We start from the raw sequence: 27193 nt of genomic DNA on the forward strand, positions 1-27193 counted from the left end.
TAGAAAATGTTTCTGAAAGCTTCCAATTATTTTAAGTATTTACTATTATTAATACAACTTTCTTAAGTTCTTTGCCCCTCAAATGAATTAATGAATATTGAGAATATAATTGCATAAAAAGTGTATATACATATACATGTGTATATATATATATATATACAATATATATAAAATATTTTATATTATGTGGTTTATAATTATTTGATATACATATACATCTTTAGGTTTATTTACTAATTTGTAAACAAATTAAAAAAAAAAAAAATCAAAAGCTCCAAGAGAGGAGCACATTCATTTGCCTTGTCTTGTCAACATAAATGTTATTAAATATATTGGATCAGCACAGGGTTAACATTCTTGTTTGAATTACTTGTAATTAATTGTTTATAAATGTTTGTTACGATCCCCTGGATCGACGTAAAAAAAATCTATTAAATGTAATTCATTCGATGTTTAGTAATGATATGTTGCTTTTATTGAAATTAATTGTATTTTATTATCCTCATTCGTATTATTTCATTCTGTAATGCCACCACAAAACAAGTTTTTACAACACTAGCAATAATACAACGTTTCTGATTATTTATATATATATATATATATATATATATATAAATATATATATAAAATACACAAGGGGCTTTAGATATGTATGACAGACAAGAGAACAATCTGGACCTCCCTTCTGAAAATGCTGCCCCCGCGACCTGACCTCGGGTGGATAAGGTAAATAGACAAGACCTACTTTTTTTTTTTTTATACCTATAGTGCTTAAAAAACGTATCAAGAAGGTGTTCATTATAAATCCAATTTGATTATTAATATAAATGTTTTAGTCAAGGGACTAGTTTGTGTTAGATGTATAGCGTAACCGATTATAAAGTTGGTAGTGATGCGGTCGCGGATTCATCTATACGTTTTTTTCCAGTCGCACCTCGTATCGTCACCAAACTTCATTATTATTTCACTTTGAATCGCTCTTTTTTTGACCGCGTTTCACTCGGAACCAACAGTTTTTTGTGTGTTTCGGTAAGTTCCCGCCTCCTTCTCCTCCTCCTCTCTTTCTCCTCCTCCTCTCCGTGCTTCTCTCACGCGTTCCTCTCATTCTTCTCACCTGTTGACAACCAGCGGCTCGTCCTCTCTCTCTCTCCCTCTCTCTCTCTCTCTCTCTCTATCTCTCGCTCTCCCGTGGAAGGATTGAATCAAAGCAGAACCGGACCGAATGGACCGAGGTCAAACGGAACCATTCCTGACGAACCGGAACGAGACAACGTTGTAGTGAAAGTTAAAAGTTGATAGAGGCTAGAAACACCATCTTTGTTTTGGTCAGATTTGACCGTCCACTGTCAGAACCATCAACGTCATCAACGTCATCAACGACCTACATCCAGGTGAGTTTTTTTTAAACTTTTATTTGAACACGTAAACATTATTTTAAACATACATTAGTTTACAAGAGTAGCTGAATTTTAACTTTTACGTTTACTACTATTTTTATTTTATTATTTCCTATAACTATTGTTTTTTCTTTGTACATAAAGGCACAATAACAACGTCAAATCAAATGTTGAATAATTGGAAAATTCTAATTGATTGATTAAAAATGTGTTTTAAAAACTAGTAATGTTTTCCTATATATATATTTAAGTGGATTAAATTCGGTTCATTTGATTTTCTATTTTAAAGTAGTTTATGCATCTGTTTCCAAGTGTAACACCATTTTTTCCCCCGTTTTTAAATATACCCTTGATCTTTTTATTTTTATTTGTTTAAAACATTTGATTTAATGTATTTATTATTGATATTTCTGCACATGGTGCGTCTGATATCATACCTAAGTATTCCGACATTTTTTTCCATTTCGGACACGTAGATTTTTGCCCATTTTTTAAAGTTTGAGTGATTAAAATCGGTCGAATTATACCTTTTTTCGAGCCTTCAAAAAACAACATTTTACACATTTGGGCAACCATTTTTTGCGCTCACATGGTCCGTCTGATATCATACTTAAGTATTCCAACATCTGCAACATCAGTTCTAAAACTATTGTTTAATAATGAGTCATGACTTTAAATATTTGAGTACAATTTTTTTAAACTAAGTGAAGGGTAGGCGAAGAAGAGAGTGAAGGCAGGTTGTTGCCAACAACTAATGGGGATTATCTTCGACCCATAAGTGAAAGAGAAACTGTTTGGAACTGTAAAGCGATCTCTACGGTTTAACTATAGCTTCACTGGAGATCGTGTTGTTTTCCAATGTTTTGCTTTGAGCTGTCAACACGTCTCTCACCTTCCGGTGACTGCAAACCTGAAAGTGCACATAACATAACAACGGTGTCAACGATTTCAGATGCAACACATGGATGTTTGAAACTTGTATTTCCAGACACTAAACATCTCTCGTAAAAGTGTTAAAAGGTGAAGTAATATGGGGGAACAAACACAGAGAATGGAAGATAACAGACCGGACAGGTTAATCTTCTATCTTCAAATAAACAAAGAGTCAAGTATAGCTGAAAAGTAAATTTAAATAACGCTCATGATGACATTTACCTACTTTGTTTCCTTTTGTGTTATGACTACCAATCATTTTATTTCATTATATTTTATAAAAACCTTGTTTATACCTTCTTAACTTTTTTTTTTTTTTAATATATTTGTTAAATCACAATTTAAAAACAAATCTATTCGAACAACAATGGTTTTGTACCAATTCCTGTTGTTATAAAGGTACAAAAAGGATCCTATTATTTCCTTATCAGTGACTCTTTTCTTTCCAAAAAAGATCTCCGGTTACAATTTCCCTCCCTTGCAAATGACCTTTGACTTCAATTTTAATTGTTTTTATTTGAACTTGCGAGGTAAACTGGGTGGGTGTTGAGTACACACAGGTCAGGGATCGCTGTGTGTGGAACGCTGCAGGACAAAATTCTCATGCACGTTTACCAACATGACTCTGTTATGACTGGTTTTTCTTGACTAATCTGTGTCTGATCCCTTTTGTCTTCGGCCTGTTATTGTCGGATCCTGCCGTCTTTGCATCTGTGATCCCAATAGCTGCGTCATCACAGTCAAAAACCTCAAGATATGTGGTCTTTTCATCGATGATCTATCTCAAAATACACATTAACTATCATAAGAAATGTGTTTTGAATGTTAATTTTGCTAATCTCTCAAAGGGATCTTTAAAACAAACACAAAATGAATAGTATTATACACTTTTCTTTGGGTTGCGCACAAAACAAAACTGTTTATGGGGATTTGAGTGAAATATAATCCTTTTCCCACTTCACAGGTTTTTCTGGTTTGTCTGCATTTTGATTTTTCTGAATAGTATTTAGGAACAAAACCCTACGATCAACAAGGCAGCTGCTCTACGATGGACTTTCTTATTAGACGAGTTCTATTCTGAAAATATATCTTCTTGTTTTAAAGGTTCATCATTTATTACTTGTCTTTTTATCGTGTTTTACCATTTAAATTGAAATGCATCAAAGGCAAAACAAGTGTTCTCATGCCATTATTTTATGAATTTAATTTATAATTATTTTATATAAATTCTATTAAAAGAAATATAAAAAGCACCATGAAAAGTATAAAACCAAAACCCATAAAAAGGACATTTAAAACACAAAAAAAGAGGAGAAATATAAAAAGATATTCAAACAAAAATCGCACCGTAAATGTATTTATAAAAATTCACGATAAAGAAATTACAACAAGACCTGCGACCAAAAAATGCTGTAATAACTAATTTTATAGAAACTTTATTTAAAAATAATACCATACAAAAACACTACAAAAAGTATAAAACCAAAATAAAAGAGGAGAAAAAAGATATTCAAACAAAGATAAAATATATGAACGAATGAATGAAAGATACTTTATTAATCTCCGTAGGGTTGAACTAGTAATAGTTTTTATGCAAGATTTTTAAATGAGCAGTTTTATAGTATTATATTAATCTGCACTTTGCCCAGCTCTGGTGTACTAGCAGAAATTGCTCATAAAATTTTAAAGAAAGAAAAAAAAAAAATCCACTTTTGTAGTTATGAGTTGTGTAGTTTTGATATTGACTGTAACTAACATTTGACCTTTAATTACTTTTCCTTTTTTCCTTGTAGAATCTGTGTCGTCAGCAAACCTGACTGAATCAACATGAACTGAAAGAAACGCGTCCAGGGTAAGCAACATAAAAGCAAAAACATTTATTAAGAAAAAAAAAAAAAAGAACACCTTAATCCTATTTTGTAACCCCCAGATATAATAAAGTGTTAAAATGTTCAAGTTGTTTAATTGTAATATCTCACTTCATGTTCTTCTCGCTGGTTAGAACGTATTTAAAGGCATTACGTGGTCACACTTTCACCAACATATGAGGCCTTGATTATAAACTTGGATCTATTCAATCATTTTCTTCATCTCACCACTGTATCCTGGGTCTTTCCCAGGGCCTCCCCCTGAAATAATGTTCCGGAAATAACTAGATATTCAAGCAAACCTATGGAGTAAGATTAGTGCCACCGGTTTGAGTGAGTGTGTCGTGGTTGTTGTAAACTCAAAACGTTTTTTTTTGCGCAAAATTACTCGCGCCCTAGCTATCATACATGCGCTCAACTTCTTTGCTGCGCACTCAACATTTGTCTGCTCACAACACCAGTCTCACTCTCTGCTGCTTGAAGCCTTTTAAACATCCTTTGAACATCCTTACCATGGGAGTGAACGGCGTTGTCAGAACGTTTAATCATTTTTGACTTTAACTGACTGTTTTGTTGACATTCCCTTTAGCATAGCTTTATCTAGTGGATGGATAACACAACCCCTGTCAAACGTTTGAATATATCTTTTATTCTATGCGCCTTATAATCCGGTGCTCCCTATTTATGAAAACAGTTCTAAAATAGGCCATTCATTGAAGGTGCGCCTTATAATCTGGTGCGCCTAATGGTGCGGAAAATACGGGAATATTGAGGATGGTGCTACCATAAGATCAGGGGTGCGGAATCTTTCAAGCAAACTCCAAAGTTCTTTACTCAATAAAGTTTTGGGGTTGAGGAGTTGAAATATAATGTCTTATCAATCTCTGTTTTAACAAAAAATGGTTTATTTTAGCATACAGCTTCTCTGTCCGAACATCAAATTCTTACCGTCCGTAGGCTGAAAAACCATAAAACCAATACCAAAATGGAATCTTTCACCCATGACTCAAGACAAAACGGCTTGTTTTTTATCAAGAGTACTTAAATTAAAAGTTGGTGTAGTTTAAAGCTTATATTAAAACTAGAATTCAATAGTTAAAACCTATTGCTGGCCACCTAAAATGACTTGATGGGCAGTGAAAAATTAAATATTCATTAGATCATGATTTCCAAAATGTCCTTCAAACGATTAAAGTCAATGTACTCCCTTGTCAACGTCACACAAACTTGTCTCCTCTGTGTGTTTCTGTCAAACAATATTTGTCGCGATCATTTCTGCTGACTCACTTTCGCCACCTCTCACCTGCCTCCACGCTTTCAATCATCGCACTGTAATGACGTAAAAGTTCAAAGGGCAACATTTGATCAGTCGTCATCGGTAATGAGCTTAACTTTTAAACACCATCATCAACGTTTCATATCATTGTTACTGTTGTTATTTTGGCTTTAATAACAGGTAGTTACATTCATTCCAGAAATATCTGTCGATCTTAGAATATAATTCATTCATTCACTCGTTCATTCATTCGGCCTATCCCAGTTTTTTCGGGCAAGAGGCGGGGGACACCCTGGACAGGACGCCAGTCTGTCGCAGGACACACAAAGACACACAACTATTCACACACACATTCATACACACATTCATACCTATGGACAATTTGCCCAAGTTCCCAATCAACCTCTGTATGCTTTTGCATCGTGGGAGGAAACCGGAGTGTAATTTATTCATTTTCTATGACGCTTAAATCCTCAACAGAATATAATCCCTTTTATTAAATTTTTTTTTTTTTTTTAAAAACACTTTTTTTAGACAATGTTGTGCAATTAAATTCAGTTTTTGTATGTACACACGACCGGCACCAAAAAAAACACAATACAAAAATGAAATTTAGAATAAAAACCAAGTATTTAAAGTAAAAATAATTAATTAAATACAAATTTAACTTAATCAATTTTACAACCAAAAAATGTAATTATACCATAAGACCCTCAGCGTACAGTACATCTATAATTTCTTATCGTCATTACGGTAATTTAAACTGTTCTTCAGTCATTTAATAACTACTTAATGGTAAAATAATCAAATATTTTTTCACATTTGTTGTTGTGCAGAAGGATGTTTAAAAGATACTGATGCTGTGAAGTCAGAACCGCTGCAGAGGGTTTCTCTAGTCTCCAAAAGTCTCTCGTCGAGGCCACAGCCTGTAATTGTGGTCTGTAATGGAATACGTAATTTGTCCCAGTTCAGTAGCTGCTTCTTGACATGCGGCAATCATTTACAGAGAGCAGGAGAGCGTTCTGTCAGCTGGGTTTACAGACGCCACCGGGCTCTCGCTTTAATGTCCCCCCGTCCGTCCGTCCGTCGTTTAGCACTGAAGCTCAGCCGTTATGAACAGTGTTTGTTTCACCGGCACGTCTGCTTCACAACTTACTGGAGCTCAAAGGATTTAATTTCACATGACTGCCTGTTGGATTAGAGTTTTCCAAGTCACGGCTTAATCTTTTACTTGATCATTATCACCAGCTACAGCAAAAAAATGGCAATTACAGTGTAGCTCATTTAGACTTAGAAAAATGTTTTCATTGGGAAAATATTTCTCTAAATCTCTTGCTCAGAACCTACTCATTATTGATGGCAGAGACATTTTTTAAACTTTCATTTTTTTCCCCCCGATAATCATGACACGGAAACCATATTCAGTCGGTCGGATCTGACCCTGATGCAAATGGTGCGTCATGTTTTTCTGTTGTAGTTTTGCATCGAAGGCTGGGTGACTGCTGTTGTCGGCATGCACACGGCCGCCTCCGTCTCTGCTCTTTTGTCCCTTTTTGTTGCTGATGGAATATAGCTGTTGTCCGTGTTGACCTAATGGTTTTTGTGTACACACACTGCTCAGCACAATCTTTCTTTCCAGCCACCCACCGGTATGGGATCCTGACACAGACGAGGTCATTTTTAATGTTTTTACTCAATGGCAAATCCACAAAAAGTTAACATTGTGAGCCGATTTAGGCAACATTTGTAAGATAATAAAATAGTACAACTACTTTAGGTGAGTCATAAGTCAATGAGAAACCATGTCCAGGTTATCTAAGTACCGTAACTACTGGACTGTCGACAGAACTTGATAATAAGCCACGCCAACGCAATTTAAAAGAAGAAAAAAAACAAAACGTACATATAGACTCATTTTTCTATTAGCCACAGCTCAACACGTTAAAGTAATAGTTCATCCATAATTCAAACTTTCATTTTCTACTCACCCTCATGTTCGGGTTCGCACTTGGGTTCGGTTGGGATTATTTTTCGGGGGTTATCTGTACCTTTTTAGAGTTGTAGGCAAAAATGTATGTTCATTTTTAATGATGCAACTGAGCAACCAGGGACGAACTCCCTCCAAAAAGACACTTAAAAATATCCAAATACGGTGCTCGTCTGTAACATCCATTTTTTTTATTGAAGCCTGGACGAGAAGAATTGTTACGGAAAAAAATGAAACAAGTCTGTAATTTACTGATCGTTTGTGGCGGTTGTTTAAACAGCAGCAAGCCGTATCGACAGGAAGTACTCCTTTGGAAAAGCTTGCAATATTTACCCAGAGTACTTTTGGAATACTTACGGTTCATAGCGCTGTTAGTGAACCATGACTTTAAAGACATTTTAATTTCAAGTAAATAAAAAATAAATGCTTTTTCAGATAAGTTCTTTTTACACAGCAGTAAATTGGCAATATAATAAGAATATTATCTTTTGTGGTCTTTTTGGATTCAGTCAGTACTTTACGCTGCCGTCTCCAGCGTCGAACTATCGACGACAAGACTTTAAGCATCTTCATTTCCTTCCTAACAGCCGTATCAACTGTATTTAACCCACCTTTCAAAGTCAAAGTATTGTCTTCCCTGGTGAATAATATTTAATTCTCGCTCTTGCGCTTTCTGTTAGAGCGCCTCCTAGAGGCTGTTTACTTGTAATAATCTATAGATTGTTTTTCTAATCTTCAGGGTTCAAACCGTGTCGGTTTATATTTAAACTAAATTATCTTTTTTTATATGTATATCAAAGGTTTTGCTCTACAGGATTTATTCTACAAATTAAACTTATTATTTCACATTTGAAAAGAAGATTTAGAGCCAATTATCCACAAGTCTTTTCCAGAAATTCCATTTTATTTTGCCCAGAGTTTTTGTCTTCCATCTAGACATTTCATTTACTGAGGTATGTACAGTCGGGCTTAAAGTGAAATTATAATTTTTTGTGGATAAGCTAAAATCATGCTGCGTTGAATACAATTTAAACCATGGAAACATCAGACAGGGGGCCTCTGGCAAAAGAGTCAGTAATTAGTCCTCGCTGATTCAGAGCACATGGTGAGATAATGTGTAGCATTCTTGCCTTCTAATCTGTGCTCAAACTGTACACAAGCTCCTATACGTTTGCTTGTTTTTATTACAGTGCATGGTTAATCCACCTCAGCCGACGTTTGTTTTAAAAAGATCTAAAACCTAATCTAAAAATAAGTCTGGCAAGTTGTCTTTGTAATAAAAAACTGGCCCACTGAACTGCTACTGGACATTTTGAAGTCAGGATGTGATGACATGAGGTCATTTGTGATAATCTCTTGTGCTAATTCCACATTGTATTAGTTTAATTTGTATGCCATTTTAAGATCATCTTTCCAGGGGAATTGTTTGTAATAAAATGTTCATTAAAAAAAACAACACACAACTGACTTAACTTTAGCAATATCCCAACATACTTAACTGCTAATTTTACTTTTTTTATGGAGGATTTAAAAGATCTTAGTTAAGAATTTTATGATGGGTTAAATAGCTACAGCTGTGTCCAACAAATCAGATTTTCCTGATTCCAATCTGAGAAATTGGTTTAAAAAAAAAAAAAAGGGCTCAAACTAACTCTAAATTCCTAAAGTCTGCTGCATCATATTTAAACACTTCCCTCTTAAACTGTTGTCGTACAAAGGTAATCTGTCCTGTTCACTTTTAGTTGAACCGACTTTGATTCAAGTATCTTCCTTATCTTGTACATTTGTTCTCAAGATTAGATTTTTTGTCTCCTTTTAGAAACATCTGACAAACCACATGAAAGTTCAGACTTTAGTCCCGAAATTCCTGTCTCACTCTCAACTCCAGTGTTAAGAGTTTATCAGCGGTGGACTTCAGGCTGGAGCTAGATAACAAATGTTTATTTGTGTAAGCAAACATCTCAACTCAGGGTTTCTATCTTTCTTTTTCAAACTCATCATTCTCAAAGAATGTTCACCTCACTTTTCAGATAAAACGCATAGATTTTCCATGACAGGCTGTGTATACAATAATTGTATCTTTACCTAAATCACCAAACTGTTTCATTACAAAATATACTTTATGTCTATTTATCACTACTTTTAATTTCAGTGTTCAGTGTACTTTAGTGAAAATAAATATTAGTTTGCGTCCAGTTACGTTTCCTTCCTGCATTATCTTCAAGATGAGTTCAAGAGATAAGTTTCTACAAAGTCGCGGAAGTGCAATTTATGATTTATATCTTACTTGTGTGAATGCATGCTTTTAAAAAGTTTCTTCAGTGACTATCGTTGATATCAGGAAAGAATATATATTTGTAGGAGACAAGTTTCTCATTCAGTACAATATAGTAAATATTCAGTATCTATTTAAAGATTATATTCTCACTTTAATATTTATGTGTATGACTTTACAGCGATCAGTATGTCACTACAAAATATTTGAAACACGTGTAGAACGACAATAGTAGCCTAGCTTAGGTTAGTGTATTTGTTTATTGAAGGAGACATTGATGGCTAATGATTGAAAGTCTTTGATGAAAGCAGCCAAATTATAGTCCTCATAGTGTAAGAGTAAAACCTTAAATTAACATTTTTTGGGTAAAATTACTAACTTAATTAACACAAAAATTGGAAAATAAAGTGATTCTTATCATATATGCATCTTTAACCAAACTTATTTTCAAGTGTATATTCAAATAAATATATATAAAATCAAAAATATTAAAATGTTTCCTGTTTTTGTGCAATGTAATGCCTTATTATAAATATTAAGCGCATCCTAATGTTCAAGCTCTTTCATCCTCCCTTGTTTTCTTTTGGTTTGACCCTTTTTAAAACGGTTATATAAGGGGTAGCACACGAGCAGTTCATGGCCGAGCAAAATTTGTATTTACCAAACTGTCAAAATTATGAGTTGGATTGTTATTTTCTTTTTTTTTTCATTTATTTTATTTTGGGAAAAACTTTCGTCGGGCCACATTAAAGTAGTTTGTCGGGGCCAGGCCTTAAGTTTAAAAAAAATTAAGCTATAGTATAAATGTGCTGCCGTCTAAAAAATGTAGTCAGGATAGTGTAATTGAGCAAAAAATTGCATTGATCCAATTATAATAGATGACAGATTGTTTTAGCTTGGTAACCTTAGCAGGTTTAAATGTTATATTTGGTCAAAATAACGATGTATTATTTGTGCCGAGGCTTCACATCAGACTTTTCTGCCTCGTCTTGAGCCTAAAAAGGTCTGTATGAAAGGAGGAGGGGAGGAGAAATCTGTGGGAAAACGGCCTGACCGTAGTATTTTCCCACAAAGTGCTCTTTTGTCCGAACACTTGCATGTTTGTGTAGCATAGGTGCTCCGAGGTGGAGAGAAACCTCACAAATATGATCTCAAATCCACTTTGATGTAGTGACGGATAAATCCTTTTTTCATGTCACTGAGAACATTGTTGTGAGGGACAATGTGGAGCTTCTTTTTAAAAAAAACAAAAACCCTCCATCAATGCCTCTTTGACTTTTGTGTGCATTTTATTATACAAGTGCGCTCCTTTTGTCTATTATTGTCGCGATCAAAGACTAAATAGAAAAAGGCTTCTATCCAGCTGAGGTCCTGACGCACAACCACTTCACTCATCTTTCTTTTTTTAATCAATTTATTATATCAGGGGGCGTTTTTTTTTTTTTTTAAGGCACCTCGGGCGAGTTCTATGATATGAAGCACAGTTCGAGTCAGCTGTGATTACTCCATGTGAACCGTCACATGATCCTGTCGTCAACGGAGCAGATTAGATTCTCTGACGTCTATCGGACCCCCTGCTGCCGAGTCTCCTCATTTAAACCCTATCTTGTCTTTTTGTTGCACTTTTAGAAATGCCTCAGAATAAAATGATAAGCCCCCCGAGGCAGTGGGAGCACAGACTGCGGCCGCCGTGGATAAAGACCGTGGCAGGAAGTCCAACCTCTTCGGGGGCGGAGTCAGACACGGAAAGTAGCAGCACCGAAAGCGAGAAGGTGAGTGGGGACCCACAAGGTATCACCGTGGGAGATAGCGGTGGAAGAATTGGTAAGATGACCTTCACTTGATGCTCCTTTTTTTATTTTTATTAGTCTTCCAAGAAAAAGCTGGAGGTGGGGTCACTACGACTCTTGCCGGCTCCATCAATGCTCCAACAGAGAATCACAGAGATTGATCAACAGAAGGAAGAACTCAAAATTGAGGTGAAGTATTTTTCTTTAAAATAATAATATCTAAAGAAGTTAAAATACCATTATTATTTTTTTTAAACTTACCCAACTTTTCTGAGAGTCCTTGCTGCGACCTGTCGGTGTCGTTGCAATCGCCTGAATAACATTAAACACAGTCACAGTGAAAGAATGCTCATCCCTGACTTGCTCAAGTCTCTGGTCGGTGTGATTCAACTCGGCATGCGTCCGTCATCCCTTCAGCTGCAGCTGGAGATCGCTCTGCTGGAGGGAGAGCTGCAGACGGAGAAGCATCAGCTGCTCGCACAGGCGCAGAAGCTGCAGACGCTGCAAAAGGAAGCCCGACGGAAGGAGAGGCGAGGAGTCACTGATAGACAACGGGTAACTACTTCATATGTGCATAGTTGAGTTTAGATCCAACTGTTGCCTAAATAGGCAAAGGTGTAACTAAAAAATACTACCTTCATTGACAAAGAATGTTGCATACAAGTATATCAACAATTGTAATAATTACATGTTAGGACAGATTGAAATTAGCGCGTATTATTGAATTATTTCAATAATCCTTAACATAAATTGTAAGATAAAATGTGTATGAAACCTTTTAACCAATAAGTTAAAAAAAACAAAACAACCTGCATCAAGACAAAGAATTGTTTTCTTAATATGGAAAACATGTCGAGAGAAAGAATAATCTTTTAAATACAGGAAAAAGGGCTGCAAAAATACAACTTTAATTCAATAAATATCTATGGCTTCGTATGATCTTTTTCCTTTTCCTTTTTAAAAGAAAAAAGAAAAAACAAATTCAAATCTGCTGTAGTAAAACCTGTTCAATTCAATTTTATTTAAAGTGTCTTATCATAACAAAGTTATCTCAAGACACTTTACAGTTGAAGTAAGACTATAGTTGATTAAGGAAAAACAGATCCCAGCAATTCTTTTGAGGATTTTTTTTTTTTTTACTTCCATTGACATTGCAATTGGTTTTACAGTACAATAAATTTTACAGAGTAAACTTAATAAACATTTTCATCTCAAATCTCCTATAAAAAACTTTTATTTTTCATTTTCTTCTCCATTATTGAAAGTTTAATATCTTAATACAGCATTTTTGTTGTTGGTTTAATGTATTTTTCAGTGCATGTAACTTTGTTTCAAAATGAGAGTCATGGACACAATTAAAACCATTTAAATGAATCAAAGCTGTTGTTTCACAAGGAAGCTGTTCATATCTTTTCTGCTGACTTGTTAAAAATGTTCAAGCTAATCTGCTGCTTCACTTGCATCTGCTTCAATGTGTCGCCGAAGGAGAGGGAGAATCTGGAGAAGGAAAGGTCCAGAGTGGAGGAGCTCAGGACTACAGTGACGGAGAAGGAGAAAATGATCCCCAGTCATCCAGAAAGTCAGAGGGAACAGCTAACGCTGCAGCTGCAACAAGTGAGAGATGAAGATTCTTTAATTTTCGCTGACTTGTTGTTGGCTGTGCTGTTTTAAATGACTTTTTCCAATATTATGATTATGATTTGAATCTCTTAAACCAGCGCTGTCAAACTCAATCACACAAAGGGCCCAAAATATTTTAACTCAAATGGCAAACAAAATATATATTTACCAACATTTCTGAAACAGGGTGTTTGACTCTAAGTATGTTTTAAAAAATATGTATATTTTGAGGTTTGATTTAAGTAAATATTCCATGTTATACTTTCCAAAACACATGTCTTTACTGAATTTATGACAAGATTTACTCTTATTGGAAATCTTTGTTATATTAGTAAGTAAGTAGGTAAGTAAGTTAAGTTTATTAACTTCAGCGCCTTTTTAGACCAGGGCCACAAAGGCTTAACAATCAAAAAAACAAAAACAATACACAGTTTCTGAAAGTAAGAACCAGAATTTTAAAGTTAATCCTGAAAGAAACTGGCAGCCAGTGAAGAGTTTTAAGGACGGGGGAAATGTGAGTTCTTCTACTAGAGCGGCTCAGAATTTTTGTATTAACTGCAAGCAAGTTATCGTTGACATCAATAGTCCCTTTTCTTAAACACTAATTAAAAAGTGACGTAATTAACAGGATTAACAATTTATTGTTGATCTGCCTGTAAGTCAAGTGTGAAGTGTTTGATGTGACATGGAGTCATGTGTTTGCACGCGTAAAGGATGTTTTGACACCTGAGAATGTCGCATAACAGGATGTAAGCGAGCTGCTTGTTGAGGGGAAAATAAAGTTTAATGAGTGGGTTTGAGTCCTCCAGGCTCAGGTTGTAGTTTTCTGTTTACATTTACTATAAAGTTAAAAAAAAAACAGGTTTGTCCAGTTACCCACAGTCAACGAAACGCCTATTGTAACATCCGGATTTAACCATGTAATATTCAACCTTACACACACATTGTGGACACTTTGGGCAGGACTGTAAATGAACATTCCGAAAATGGTATGTGGCAACATGGCCTCGATGAGCTCGAGTCAATAATGCGTCTGTTCGTCAACCCTTTTTAGAAATGTAACTGTTTAACTAGTGATCAGCCAACCTGTGCAAGATGTGTGTTTTCAGTGTGTTTCACTGCTTTAAATTATTTAACCACTTAGAAAAGGACATTTGTTCAAGCTATGAATACGATCGGAGGCTAAAAGAAAACCTTTCTGGGCAAATGTTTGATTTATTTAGCTAAAAATGACCCTTAAAACGCAGTAGTTTGAACCAGAAAGTGTTTAAATCTTTACATCTATAGTATGTTGTATAAAGAACAGCCGGCAAAATAGATGTATTTAAAAGCAACGCCTAAAGAAGTGTTTCTTCGCAGGAGAAGGAGGCGATGGAAGCGGCAGCGAGGGCTTTTGATGACTGGGAGTTCCGGGTGCTCGAGCAAGAGAGTGGCATCGAGGAGGAGAACGAGAGTCTGGAAGACAAAGAGCAGGATGAAGGGAGAAAAGAAGAGTTGGAGAAGGAAATCTCAAACCAGCAGCAGGTGGTCAAGACAGCGAAGGTAAACTGGAGGGAAAAAGGTTGTTGATAATAAAATGCTGAGCTCATCTGTGGCCCGCACTTGTATTGGAAGATTATTTCTTTAATTCTATTAAATCTAACTTTAATTGTTTTTAAACAAATTATTTCTTATGCTCTAATGTTCTGCCCTCAGGCTCTTCAAGTTAAAATAATATTTTATAATTTGATAAAAGATATAGTCAGTTAATTATTGTTGGTTTGGCTAGCTAATAAAAGTTTAATGGTAATATTAAATCTTATTAACTTAGATTTAAGGTTTCTCAGTGACGAGAGGGGAAAAATAGTCACATTACAGTTACAACTACTTGGTATAAGATAATGGCGCCATCATGTGGCGGAATCTGTATCCTATTATTCGCCTTAAAAAACTCAATGTAATCATGTAATTTCTACTATAGAATGATCCTTCATGTTGAACTTTCATCTATAAAGATTTCTTTTTCTTTTCATGACTAGTGGAGAAACTGTCAATTTTCAAGTGTCATTAATGGAAATGATGTAATTGATCAAGAACATTTTGGTTTAAAATGATGTTTTTGTGTTCAAAATAATCTTTCCATAAACGTATCAGTTGATGTTTTGTATAAAATATTCAATATATAATCATAATGTTGCTAAATTGTAATGATGTTCTTCAACTTTTCTCTATATTCCCCTTTTATTTGAAATCTCTTCACATTCGAATAAATGCAAGTTAAGTGAGCTGGTGAGATGTTGGAGTCTCAGCCAGACTTTATCATGTGAGCAGAGGAATGAAAAAGGAAAGAAATAAATAATGAAAAGAATTCTCACGAATAATTAACGCTTATTATAATAAAGTTATAATTTAATCTAGTCTAAAAACACTTAAAACTTTCAATATATCAAATTGACAAAGGCAATTCTGGTGTGTTCAATAACGTAGGAATGGTTATGTTGCGTTTAAAAGTGGTTGAAAAATGAAATGTATCATAATCGTACGGTTACTTCATTAAAATAAATACTGAGAAAAACCCCAAAAAAACAGAAACCAATGATTTATGGTTTGCAAATATACTTGGTTAAAATATAAAATCATTCTCCTTCAACTCTTGGTCTCCAAAACCTCTGTGGTAAACACATATTTGTACTACTTGCTACACTTTGAAACAATATCCCTCATTGTTGACCCTCCTGAAGTGGCTCGACCGGATATTTGTGAACACATGCAGGAGGCAACATGAGGATGTTACAAGTGTTTTTGTATCCGCTCTGAGTAACTCCTTCGACTCTGTTATCACGTGTCTGTTTATTCACGTGCAAATGTGGATTTCTAATTTGCGTGGCGTTGGTCGTGAGAAGCCTTGAGCTTCACGTGCAATTTCAGACACATGCATGTTTACCGTTGACACAGTATTGAGAGCTCTGAGAGACATCGTCGCATGAAACCTCTTGTCGGCCGTCACTAAAAAAAATCCAAATATCGTGTTTTCTCAGGTGCGTGTCGAGAACTTGGAGAAACAACTGAAGGAGATGGAGCGAGAGAAGGATACGGAGCTGAACGCTTTAAGGAAAGAAAGGAGACAACTTGTTCAGACGACTCAATCGGTAAGAAGCTCTGATAACTGATAGAAAAACACTGTGCGTGTCATTGCTTTGAGGGACAGAAATGTTGACAGGAAAGAAGATTTAGTCACTTATCAATGTTGCATTGCCTGAGCCAGACATACAGGGGGCACTCTTGCACTTAACATTAGACAATCATGCTTTTTTTTTCTTTTACACTTTAGCAGTAAATCGAGGAAATGTATTTTAACCCTTGTTGGGTCAAGGTGACCTGGTGGCCCTGAAAACAAACATTTTTGTCAAGTTGAACAACCTCCCTGGCTTCCAGAAATACATATGCAGTGGTGGAGGTCGTTCATGTTGACCCAGAGACAACACAAGGGATACCACAAACACCTGTGTTTGATGGATCTACTGACTCCTTCAAAAAACATCTTAAGACGTTTTTATTTGTTCAGGCTTTTCCTTGATTAACTGGAACTCCTGTTGTGTTATCATTTGTATCTTGATCTTTTAAAGTATATACTTTATTGAATATTGTTTTTATTGTTTTTATTCTTTAAGCGCTTATGACCCTGGTCTGGAAAAGCACTATACAAATAAAAATTACTTACTTACTTCGTTATTAAGCAACTGGGTCACCTTGACCCAGAGACAAAACAAGAGATACCTCAAAGACATTTGTTTTCAGGTCACCTTGACCCAGAGTCGACACAAGGGTTAAAATATTTTTTCAACACTTTTTAAGGTTTCGGGGAAATCGAGAGTAAATTTCCAATCCAAACTTAATTTAACTCACTAAAGAACAACAGTAAATTGTCCCAGTGTTGAAACAGGTCATGACATGATAAGTGAAAGTGAAACTTGTGGTCATAGAACCATCTTATTGATTCAACTTGTAAAGTCATTTTGAAGTTTTGGTCATTTGTCTAAATCAGTGCCACTGGTCTGTGAGGCATTTTATTACAGGGCCAGAAAGAAAGAGAAAAATATTGATATCATTTCTGTTCTATCAATTATTACGGTCTGAAAGGTGTTTTGTGGCATAAGACCTAACTCTTGACACGTTAAGGCTCTTGTTTCAGTCAAGTTTACAAAAAAAACCAACCTGTAAGATATTGAAAATGAGCGAAACAAAAACATTTTAGGATTATATATTGACAGTTTTTTCGGTGATCATAATACCAGCATTAAACCTGTCTGCGGTGCAAAAAAAAAAGGTTAGGGACTCCTGGTACAAATTGTCTATAATCCTCATTATGTGGCCATTTTATCGATTTACATACATTTAAACATGCATGTCATGTTATTTGGCAGCGACCGCAAACTACATTTGTAATGATAGTGATACTTTTCTTTGACTCAATCATTACTCGTCATTTTCTTCTGACTTGTAAACAAACCCCGTGTCATCTGAGTTCCTGAATTCTTGCTTCAACCAGACGCTGATGGTATCGTAGACGGTTCAAATGAGGAGGGACAAGATCTTGATGGAGAGAGAGAGAGAGGGAGGGAGAGAAAGCAAGGGAGGGAGGAGGAGTAATTAACCGGAGGGAGGGTGCTTCTGAGTGTACATGTGAGAGTGAGGGTAATGGGTGAAAAACAAGGAAAGCTAGGAAACGGGTGAGTTAAAAGAATTTATTTTCCATGACTGATTTCTTACACAGAACTCGGGATTAGAGCCGCTTGACTTGAGATGACAGAAGACACTTGAAGAGGAGTAAAATACAGACAATAATGTGCTTCACAGATGTTTAAAAAAACCATTAAACTAGACCTAATGTGGTACTTATTTTATACGAAAATTCTCTTAGAGTAGAAGTAGAAGTATGATCATGTGTTTATGAGTCAAGCAGGGAGATGCGGGGGAAGACTATGAGGCAATCAAGGTTTTTTTTCTCACTGTGCCGAGAGCAGCCGAGATGCATTCCCTTGTTTTAAAGCGACTTTTATTGATAAATCTACGGTGCGTCTCTGACTGAGGTGACGCTGCTTTCGGTCGTGTTTGCGCTTCATATCGCCTCACATGTTGTCGATGCATGTTATCTGATGTTGCCAAACACATTTTTTTTTAAGCTTGTTTAACCGCCTTCGAGCCATTTCCCCGGCCGAACGTTAAAGCTCAGTCGTTTCAACAGAAAACCCTATCTGGCCCTACAGGTTCTCGGGGAGAAGAAGCCGCGCACCGATTGGTCGAGCCACAGTTTGGGCTCGTGCGTGACGTCACTGTCGCCTCTGACTTTTCACAAAGTCTCGCAGGTACAATCACTCACACCGGGGTTCCTAATGAATGGAACAGACTTTTAAAACCAGGTTTTTTTTTTCTTCTGACAGGAACCTTTTAGGGATTCGTTGAGTTTGCCCAGAAGACGAAGTGGCCATCGCAGTAAGATCAGCGAGCGCCCGCTCTCGGCACAAGGTCAGCAATCGGATTCTGCTCAATTTCCTATTGTGCGTCTGCTCTGAGAAGCGCCCATTGTGCGGGACAATACACACTGAAAAGGCGTCATGTGCTCATCTCCACACGCTTGTTTGTTCGGCTCCCTCTGCTTTTGAGTGGAGTGGAAGGTGCGTCTCTCGATAGGCGGTTCGTTTGTAAACGTCGGTTGGGATCCGGTTTTTCCGGCGCCCGACTGGAGGAACCACTATTCTGTCATCGCCTGGTGGCGCCACACACTTCCTGATGTTGCCAAATAGTATCCGAATGACAGACTGTTCATTGATCGCTACTAAAACAACACAATACAATGCCAGTTGTACACCTTTACAGCACAGACAAAAAGACTAGTTTAGGCCCATTTCTTCTGACATCTGTGTAGTTACTTCTGACTGTTCAGCACAGGTGAGAAGAAGATAAAAGAAGAGACTAAAATATCTCTAGTACTATGTTAAAATTGTCATTTTATTATACATTATAATACTTAATTATTTCAATGTTTCAAGAGCTATGGAGAAAACATGATAGTATTAATAACTAAGAATGTTTTTTCAATTTTCTTTTACTTTATTATGCCAATAAATACACATAAAGAGTAGGGAAAATAAAAAGGTAAAAGTCATGAAGCAAAGAACTGTAAATCCCCTATCGGTACATTTTAAATAGTGTTTCTGGCTCCCCCTTGTGTTGAAATGGGTCCATTTAAATGTTGTAAAGTCCAAGTCTCTTTCTTTGTGTACATTTGTTTACGAAAATACTCTTTTTGTGTAATTTTCTCTTTTTTGGTGGTCACATGAACAACCGCTGACTCTCCGGAAAATTGAAAAAATGTTTAAAATTAAAACAAAAGTTATAAAATAAATAATCAAATGTTATAATGTTAAATGTTATATATTGACGCTTGAACACGTTTTATTTTGACAATAAATGATAAAGTGGTAAATGTATAATAAAAAACTTTTGTATCTTAACATGAGTGTAATGTCCTTATGAGGTCCTTATCATTACAGCTAAAGGTCCACATGTGGCCCCCGGACCGTACTTTCTTGTCAGTTATTTTCAAGGAAAATAGTTTTTTCAGTGGGATAAAAAAACCATAACACACTGTATGTTTTTGGTGTGACAACTTTCTTGATGTATCACAAGACGACACTGAACTCTCCACTGACGTTACTTTTTGTTTCTTTCCATTTCTTCACCCGAAGGTTTTGTCAGGACACTTCCTTTCAGCAAATCCCCGGAGAGTTTCACTTCCCCTCTTCTCATGCACAGACTCAGCAACGGACACAGCAGCGGGCATCGACCTGGCAGCAGCTACGCTGGCAGTCTCCCTCCTCCATGCAACAGCACCACCAGCTCTCGAGCTGCCAGGTCTGTTTTGTCACTCAACTCGCAGGTCCCACCAAAAAATAAAAAAAATCAACTGTACAAAAGCTGCAATGTTGACATATACTGCCCCTCTTTAGACATGTTTACAGTTGTTCACAGTGTGTTTACTGTATGTTATTCACCTTACTGTACCTTATTCACTTTATTTTAAGTGCATTATATGTTAACTTGTTGTCATTTATTGTATAAAAAAGCACTTAATTTTCATTTCTTAGACATCACAAAAGACATATTTGCATTATAAGTTGACTTTTTGTAATTAACTGTATGATAAAATATGTTGTTTACAATTTTTACATAATGGAAAAAAGACATATTTGCCTTATATGTTGCCTTGTTTTTATTTACTTTATATTAACAGACTTCATTTACATTTTTTACATGAGAAAAAATCACAAACATTTGTTCCACCTTTGTTAACTTGTTGATTACATGATAGAAAACTTTATTTACAATTTTTAAATGACTGAAAAAAACAACACAAAAATGCATTGTACGTTAACCTGTTGTAAGTTAAAAAACGTTATTTATCAACATGATTAGAAATAACACAAAAGTACTTTGTTGTCATTTTCTGCACGTTCAACACGTTATTTAAATTTTACATGATTAAAAATACACATAAATGCATTATATGTCAACTTGGTGTAATTAACTGTATGTTAAACACTTTATTTACATTTCTTACATGATTAAAAAAACACATAAATGCATTATACGTTAACTTGTTGTAATTAACTGTATGTTAAACACTTTATTTACATTAACATGATTAAAAAAACACATAAATGCATTATATGTTAACTTGTTGTAATTCATTGAACATAAAAAACGTTATTCACATGTTTTACATGATTAGAAGTCACACAAAAGTGCGTTATTTTTTAACTTGTTGTAATTTACTGTACATTAAACACTTTATTTAGATTTCTTCGTTTAGATATAGGAAATAAAAAGCAAACACAAGGAAATCCTTCACTTTCATAATAAGCTTTTTCTGATGCGAATATAAAAGCCAACTCTCCTTTTTAAGCGTACAAGTATATTTTTAGATACTCTATTTGTCATCATTTCTGTGTAAAAATACAGAACCATGTTTATCGTTATATTTCTGAATGTGTTTTTTTTTTCCAGCCCGCGCTCGCTGGATCTTGTTGAAATCGAGAAGAAGCTGAAAGAAGCCAAAGCGGAAAGAGAGCGACTCCTCCGAGAGCGGGTGAGTGTTCGGTGTAATGGTGGGAAACGGTGGCTGGCACTTCCACTCTCCCCCCGACACGCCGCATTAGACGTGTCTTGTTATTGACGCCCACGCGGCTCACAAGATGACAGTCGGCAGAAAACGCCGAACAGATGTTTGTCACGCTGGTTTCACACACGGCCTAAGGGAGGAAATCCAGAATTCAAAGCGTGGCGTGTAACTAGTTTACCAGGTGACTTAACCTATTTCTTTTTTTTGTTTTCTGCCTCAGGAGGAGAGGAGGCTTCAAGAACTGAGCTTGTCTATTACAGAAGAAACTGAGACGCCACACAAACCAGAACCAAACCATGTGATGTCAACTCCAAACTCCCCTGAGGTGAGAGATGCTGATCACGTCAATATCGTTACGTTTCCGTTCAGTTAGAATCTGAACATAAAAAAAAAACATTTACACTCACGACTGCCAGATTTAAAGGATGAACGTTGTTGCAATGCTCAAACTCACCGCTAGATGTCAGTGTGTGCTAAATGCTTTTTAGGGTTATGATACAGAAAAGAAGAGTCGAATTATACTGTAAAACGTATCAATCCACTTAATTTTCTTTGATATAAAGATAAATGACTCATTCTTTTGATTGACTTTATTATGTATTTATTAACGTTCAACCCTAAAAAAAATTCTCATCTAATCAAACACATTATTTTAAGTACTCTGGACCGAAACAAACGCCTTGACATTTGAAGAGTCAGATTTCTTACTAAAATCAAACATACATTTTACTCTAATCCATAAAATTGTGGGCAAAAATATTCAGAAGTTTGAAGCTGTGCGCACATGTAAACATGGTCTTTGTTCATCCAAATCAACGTGGAATGATCTCACACCTGCATCAACCCTTTCCCGCACCCTCATTTGAATATGTCAATCATATTTAAATTAACCAGAACCTTGGATTTCCCTCTCCGCGATCAGAAAAAAGATAGGGATAAAAACACATGTATTTAAACTGGACTTGTTATTAATACTGACCTGGAAAAAGAACGTCTGCGACTCTCTTCAGCTGATCATACATGGATCATTTTGTCCGCCGTTAAAATCAAGCTTATAATTCCTGCACATTTTTTTTCTGAATTGCGTAAAATAGCTGAGTTGTGTTTACAAAATTGGCAATAAATGTATTTTTTCCCGATAAAAACATGCGGTACAAAACGATTGTGTACTACACAAAGAAACAAACTTATAATTTTGTGACTACGTCTGATCATTGTTGATCGTTAATGTCTCTAATGTCACTTCCCAATGGGATTAGTGTCGACTAGTTCAAAACTGTACGTTTTCACACTCATTTGACTCTTGATACATATGATTTTTGCCGTGAAAAAGTATGTGTATGACTTTTTTTTTTTTTTATCCCTGTGCACTCTTGGCACATGTGACCCCTGTCTTTTTTTCCAAAATAAAACCCCTTTTTTACTCCCGCTTACAAATATTCAAGGTTTTGCTTGACTTCAGCCATCGATCAACTTTTGGATTTCTTCTCCTGCAGAGCAGCCTACCGCTGTTTCTCTCCCCGAACTTTGACCTCCGGGCCCACGTGGAGTCTCTGGGTCACGGGGTGAGGGCCTGCCAGGACCTGCGACTGACGCCGCGCCGCTGCGCAGGGTTCCTGACCAAACGAGGAGGAAGGGTGAAGACGTGGAAGAAGAGATGGTTCTTGTTCGACGTGGATCACAGGAGATTAGCTTACTACACAGGTGAGATGAAGCATGCGGTTCGAGAACGTTGAGATTGTTGACGGAAGAAGCAATGTAAACAAATGTATTTCTTCCATCTGCTGGACAAATTAACATTAACATGCGTTTTAAAAAAATGTAAGTTGATTTTGAAAACAATACAACAGTGTAAGATGTCATTTAATACGATATGTGTGTGTGGAATAAATGCAAAACAGAAAAACGACGCAAGTCTAAAAAACGGGCACATGCTATGACAGGACTCCACCAGCAGAGGGCGACCATTTCATTCATGTGAATTTAGGTTGATTTGTTTTTCCCTCTAGATTGTGACGAGAGGAAGCTGAAAGGCGTCATTTACTTCCAGGCAATAGAAGAAGTTTACTACGACCATCTACGTACAGCTGCCTCTGTAAGTTTCCAAAATAACTATCAGTTTGAGTTCATTGTGTTTCTCTTCCTCTTTATGTTCGGCAACTCGCCACAACTGAGCACATTTGTATTCATGAGGTTTTTTTTTAAAAATTTGGATTCCGTTCAATTTCATTCAAACACACAGTGTCACCTTCAGCTATATTTAAATGACTTCTCCCGCTCAAATGTTCACCTCCAGAATATCTCCAGTAAAACTTTATTCAAAGATTTCTCACAGCAGAGAAAGATGCTGTTCAAGAAAACTGAGCTCATTCATTTAAAAATGTAATCGTCAAACATGCGACTTGAGATCAGCTCTTCTTTGAAAACATAGCGTAAACAAAATGGTGAGATTTAGCTTAAAATTATTATTTATTTATGGTTTATTTTAGGTGATTTGTTTAAAGAAGAAAATAGTCTCTAGTTTCATAAGTTTTCAGCATAACTCTCAGTCTTTCTATATTTGTTTTGGTTTGGGATCAATATTGTACAGTTTGTTTATACCTCAAGAATATGATGTACTTTTCTGTTGAAAATCAAGGGTTTTTTCATCTTGAAAATCGGTTCATTTATCCATCTTGAAAATCTTGCACCTCAAAAATCTGATGTATTTTTTTTCCACCCTTGAAAATGTCTCTCCTTGAATTATATTTTGCACCTAGAAAATATGACCTTTATTAATTTTTTGCACTTTGAAAATATGTCATGACATGTCATGTCATTAAAAAATAGCACACAATTTCCAAAAATTTACAGATTTTATTCTTTACCTTGGAAGTCTGTTCTATTTTAGTCACTTTGAATATTGTGTGGCACCTTGAAACTCTGATCTTATGTCCGATTCGCACTGGATAAGTATTACAATGGGACCTCTGGTAATTTGTAATAATTCCGTAGAATGTCAGTTTTATTCCGTGTGAATGCCCCATGTCTGTGATGTAATAATTTCGCCATGTTTGTTATTCTGAATGCCGCATATATGCCACTGTAACGGACTACTAGGCACTCGCCATTATGTTAATATTTACTTCCGCTGTTTTATTTTGAAGAGGTTGAAAATGAAGTAGATCGAGTTCGTTGTTGTTGGGGGGTGTTCCACATGACGAAAGTAAAGAAGACGTGCGCGCTGCACAGCTACAAACTAAGTTCCAGCCTCATTGTTTCCCACACGAATACAATCGGTTACACTACTGTAACAGACTGTGTCTCTTCTGTAAGAATAATGTTGAGGCAAATTGATGTGCAGGGCAGCGTTCTCGCTGTTGAGCGTCTGCACAAGTTGAGAAATGCTTAGTTCTCTTTCAGTAATTGCGCTCCTTTTTACATCTGTATCTCTAGGTAATGTCGGTAAAAATTAGTATTTTACAGATGTCGCTTATCCCGTGTGAATGCACTTAAAATAACACAGAGGAGGTATTTTACAAAACACAGAGTTCCCAGGTAATACTTATCCCGTGCTTATAGGGCTTTAATTACACTTTTTCCCCCTAAAAATGTGTTGTTTTTTTCTTTTTTTTAAAACTTGAAAATCTGTTTTATTTTTGTGGGACATGATTCCTGATCTTTAAGTTTGATACATTATTATTGTGTCTTTATTATTGACTTCTATTCTATATCTTTCTTCACTATATTTGCTTTTGTTTATGAAGTTAATCAAGTGAAAAGTCAATGATTGCTATTTACATTGAACGTTAAAAAACAAAGCCTGACCTCTCAAAACTTGAAAATGTTAATTTTTTCATGATTATTTGTCAAGTTTGTGCTAAATGTGCTTAATTGAAGTCAGTAATACCGTGAATTAACTCTTCCTCTTCTATTTTTATGCCCCTAACGCTGTTTCTCATACTTCAATACACTCACTGTAAATAATGGTTTGTGTCTGACTCTTTGACTTCCTGGTTTCTCAGTCTCCTCGTCCCAGCATGACGTTCTGCGTGAAGACGTACGACAGACTTTTCTTCCTGGTGGCAAACAATGCCGTTTCTATGAGGATCTGGATGGACGTCATCGTCACGGCAACGGACGAACACAGTCGATATTGAGGAGCTACCGAGCTGTAAGTGAACTCGACTGGAGGACGGATGTTGTGAAAGCAGTGGAGTTTTTTTTACAGGCCAGTTTGCACATGAAGTCTGTTACTTCTGAAGTTGTTCAACGGACACTTTCTACAGCAGGACGGCAGTCTGCATTGACTTTTTCACCAGAATTCTTTATATGGGTGCATTTGAAATTCTATGTTTGTTAAATAAAGAGTGATTTTAAAAACCGCAGGTTTTTATCAGGAAATAAATACATTTATTGCCAGTTTTGTAAACACAACTCAGCTATTTTACGCAATTCAGAAAAAAAATGTGCAGGAATTATAAGCCTGTTTTTAACGGCGGATAAAATGATCCTGAATGAGCTGAAGAGAGTCGGAGACATTCTTTTTCCAGGTAAGTATTAATTACAATTTAAGGATCTGTTAATCCAGTTTAAATACATGTGTTTTTATCCTTATCTTGTTTCTGATCGCGGAGAGGGAAATCCAAGGTTCTGGTTAATTTAAATATGATTGACATATTCAAATGAGGGTGCGGGAAAGGGTTGATGCAGGTGTGAGATTATTCCATGTTGGTTTGGATGAACAAAGACATATGTTTACATGTGCGCACAGATTCAAACTTCTGAATATTTTTGCCCACAATTTATGGATTAGAGTTAAATGTATGTTTGTTTTTAGTAAGAAATCTGACTCTTCAAATGTCAAGGCGTTTGTTTCGGTCCAGAGTACTTAAAATAATGTGTTTGATTAGATGAGAATTTTTGTTAGGGTTGAACGTTAATAAATACATAATGAAGTCAATCTAAAGAATGAGTCATTTATCTTTATATCAAAGAAAATTAAGTGGATTGATAAGTTTCTTTCAGTAATTGCGTTCCTTTTTACATCTGTATCTACAGTATAGGTAATGTCGGTAAAAATGACTATTTTACAGGTAATACTTATCCCGTGCTTATAGGGCTTTAATTACACTTTTTCCCCTTAAAAATGTGTTGTTTTTTCTTTTTTTTAAATCTTGAAAATCTGTTTTATTTTTGTGAGACATGACTCCTGATCTTACAGTTTGATACATTATTATTGACTTCTATTCTATATCTTCCTTCACTATATTTGCTTTTGTTTATGAAGTTAATCAAGTGAAAAGTCAATGATTGCTATTTACATGGAACGTTAAAAAACAAAGCCTGACCTCTCAAAACTTGAAAATGTTAATTTTTTCATGATTATTTGTCAAGTTTGTGCTAAATGTGCTTAATTGAAGTCAATAATACCGTGAATTAACTCTTCCTCTTCTATTTTTATGCCCCTAACGCTGTTTCTCATACTTCAATACACTCACTGTAAATAATGGTTTGTGTCTGACTCTTTGACTTCCTGGTTTCTCAGTCTCCTCGTCCCAGCATGACGTTCTGCGTGAAGACGTACGACAGACTTTTCTTCCTGGTGGCAAACAATGCCGTTTCTATGAGGATCTGGATGGACGTCATCGTCACGGCAACGGACGAACACAGTCGATATTGAGGAGCTACCGAGCTGTAAGTGAACTCGACTGCAGGACGGATGTTGTGAAAGCAGTGGAGTTTTTTTTACAGGCCAGTTTGCACATGAAGTCTGTTACTTCTGAAGTTGTTCAACGGACACTTTCTACAGCAGGACGGCAGTCTGCATTGACTTTTTCACCAGAAATCTTTATATGGGTGCATTTGAAATTCTATGTTTGTTAAATAAAGAGTGATTGTAAAATT

General features: G+C 35.9%; 1 protein-coding gene across 1 annotated transcript; it reads left to right on the plus strand.

The window, feature by feature from the left end:
- The first annotated feature begins 1106 nt into the window (after positions 1-1106).
- phldb3 (pleckstrin homology-like domain, family B, member 3) lies at positions 1107-27193 on the plus strand. The gene is made up of 17 exons (XM_087812713.1): positions 1107-1391; positions 4124-4182; positions 11366-11508; positions 11605-11715; positions 11944-12081; positions 13012-13140; positions 14506-14688; positions 16164-16274; positions 18393-18491; positions 18567-18651; positions 19875-20040; positions 21193-21274; positions 21528-21632; positions 22804-23011; positions 23317-23402; positions 25312-25460; positions 26835-27193. The coding sequence occupies exons 3-16, from the start codon at positions 11368-11370 to the stop codon at positions 25444-25446; spliced, it is 1779 nt and encodes a 592-aa protein (XP_087668839.1). The 5' UTR covers positions 1107-1391; positions 4124-4182; positions 11366-11367; the 3' UTR covers positions 25447-25460; positions 26835-27193.

The sequence above is a fragment of the Callionymus lyra genome, chromosome 17 (genome assembly GCF_982586985.1).
Source record: "Callionymus lyra chromosome 17, fCalLyr1.hap1.1, whole genome shotgun sequence".
In the NCBI taxonomy this organism is placed as follows: domain Eukaryota; kingdom Metazoa; phylum Chordata; class Actinopteri; order Syngnathiformes; family Callionymidae; genus Callionymus; species Callionymus lyra.

What these genes read in the sequence shown, in the direction of transcription:
- phldb3 (XM_087812713.1), top strand. Translation starts at nt 11,368, where the DNA reads ATGCCTCAGAATAAAATGATAAGCCCCCCGAGGCAGTGGGAGCACAGA. An exon ending in CTTTTCACAAAGTCTCGCAG is followed by an intron (nt 18,492 to 18,566) that starts GTACAATCACTC and finishes TTCTTCTGACAG; the next exon opens with GAACCTTTTAGGGATTCGTT. An exon ending in ACCAGCTCTCGAGCTGCCAG is followed by an intron (nt 20,041 to 21,192) that starts GTCTGTTTTGTC and finishes TTTTTTTTCCAG; the next exon opens with CCCGCGCTCGCTGGATCTTG.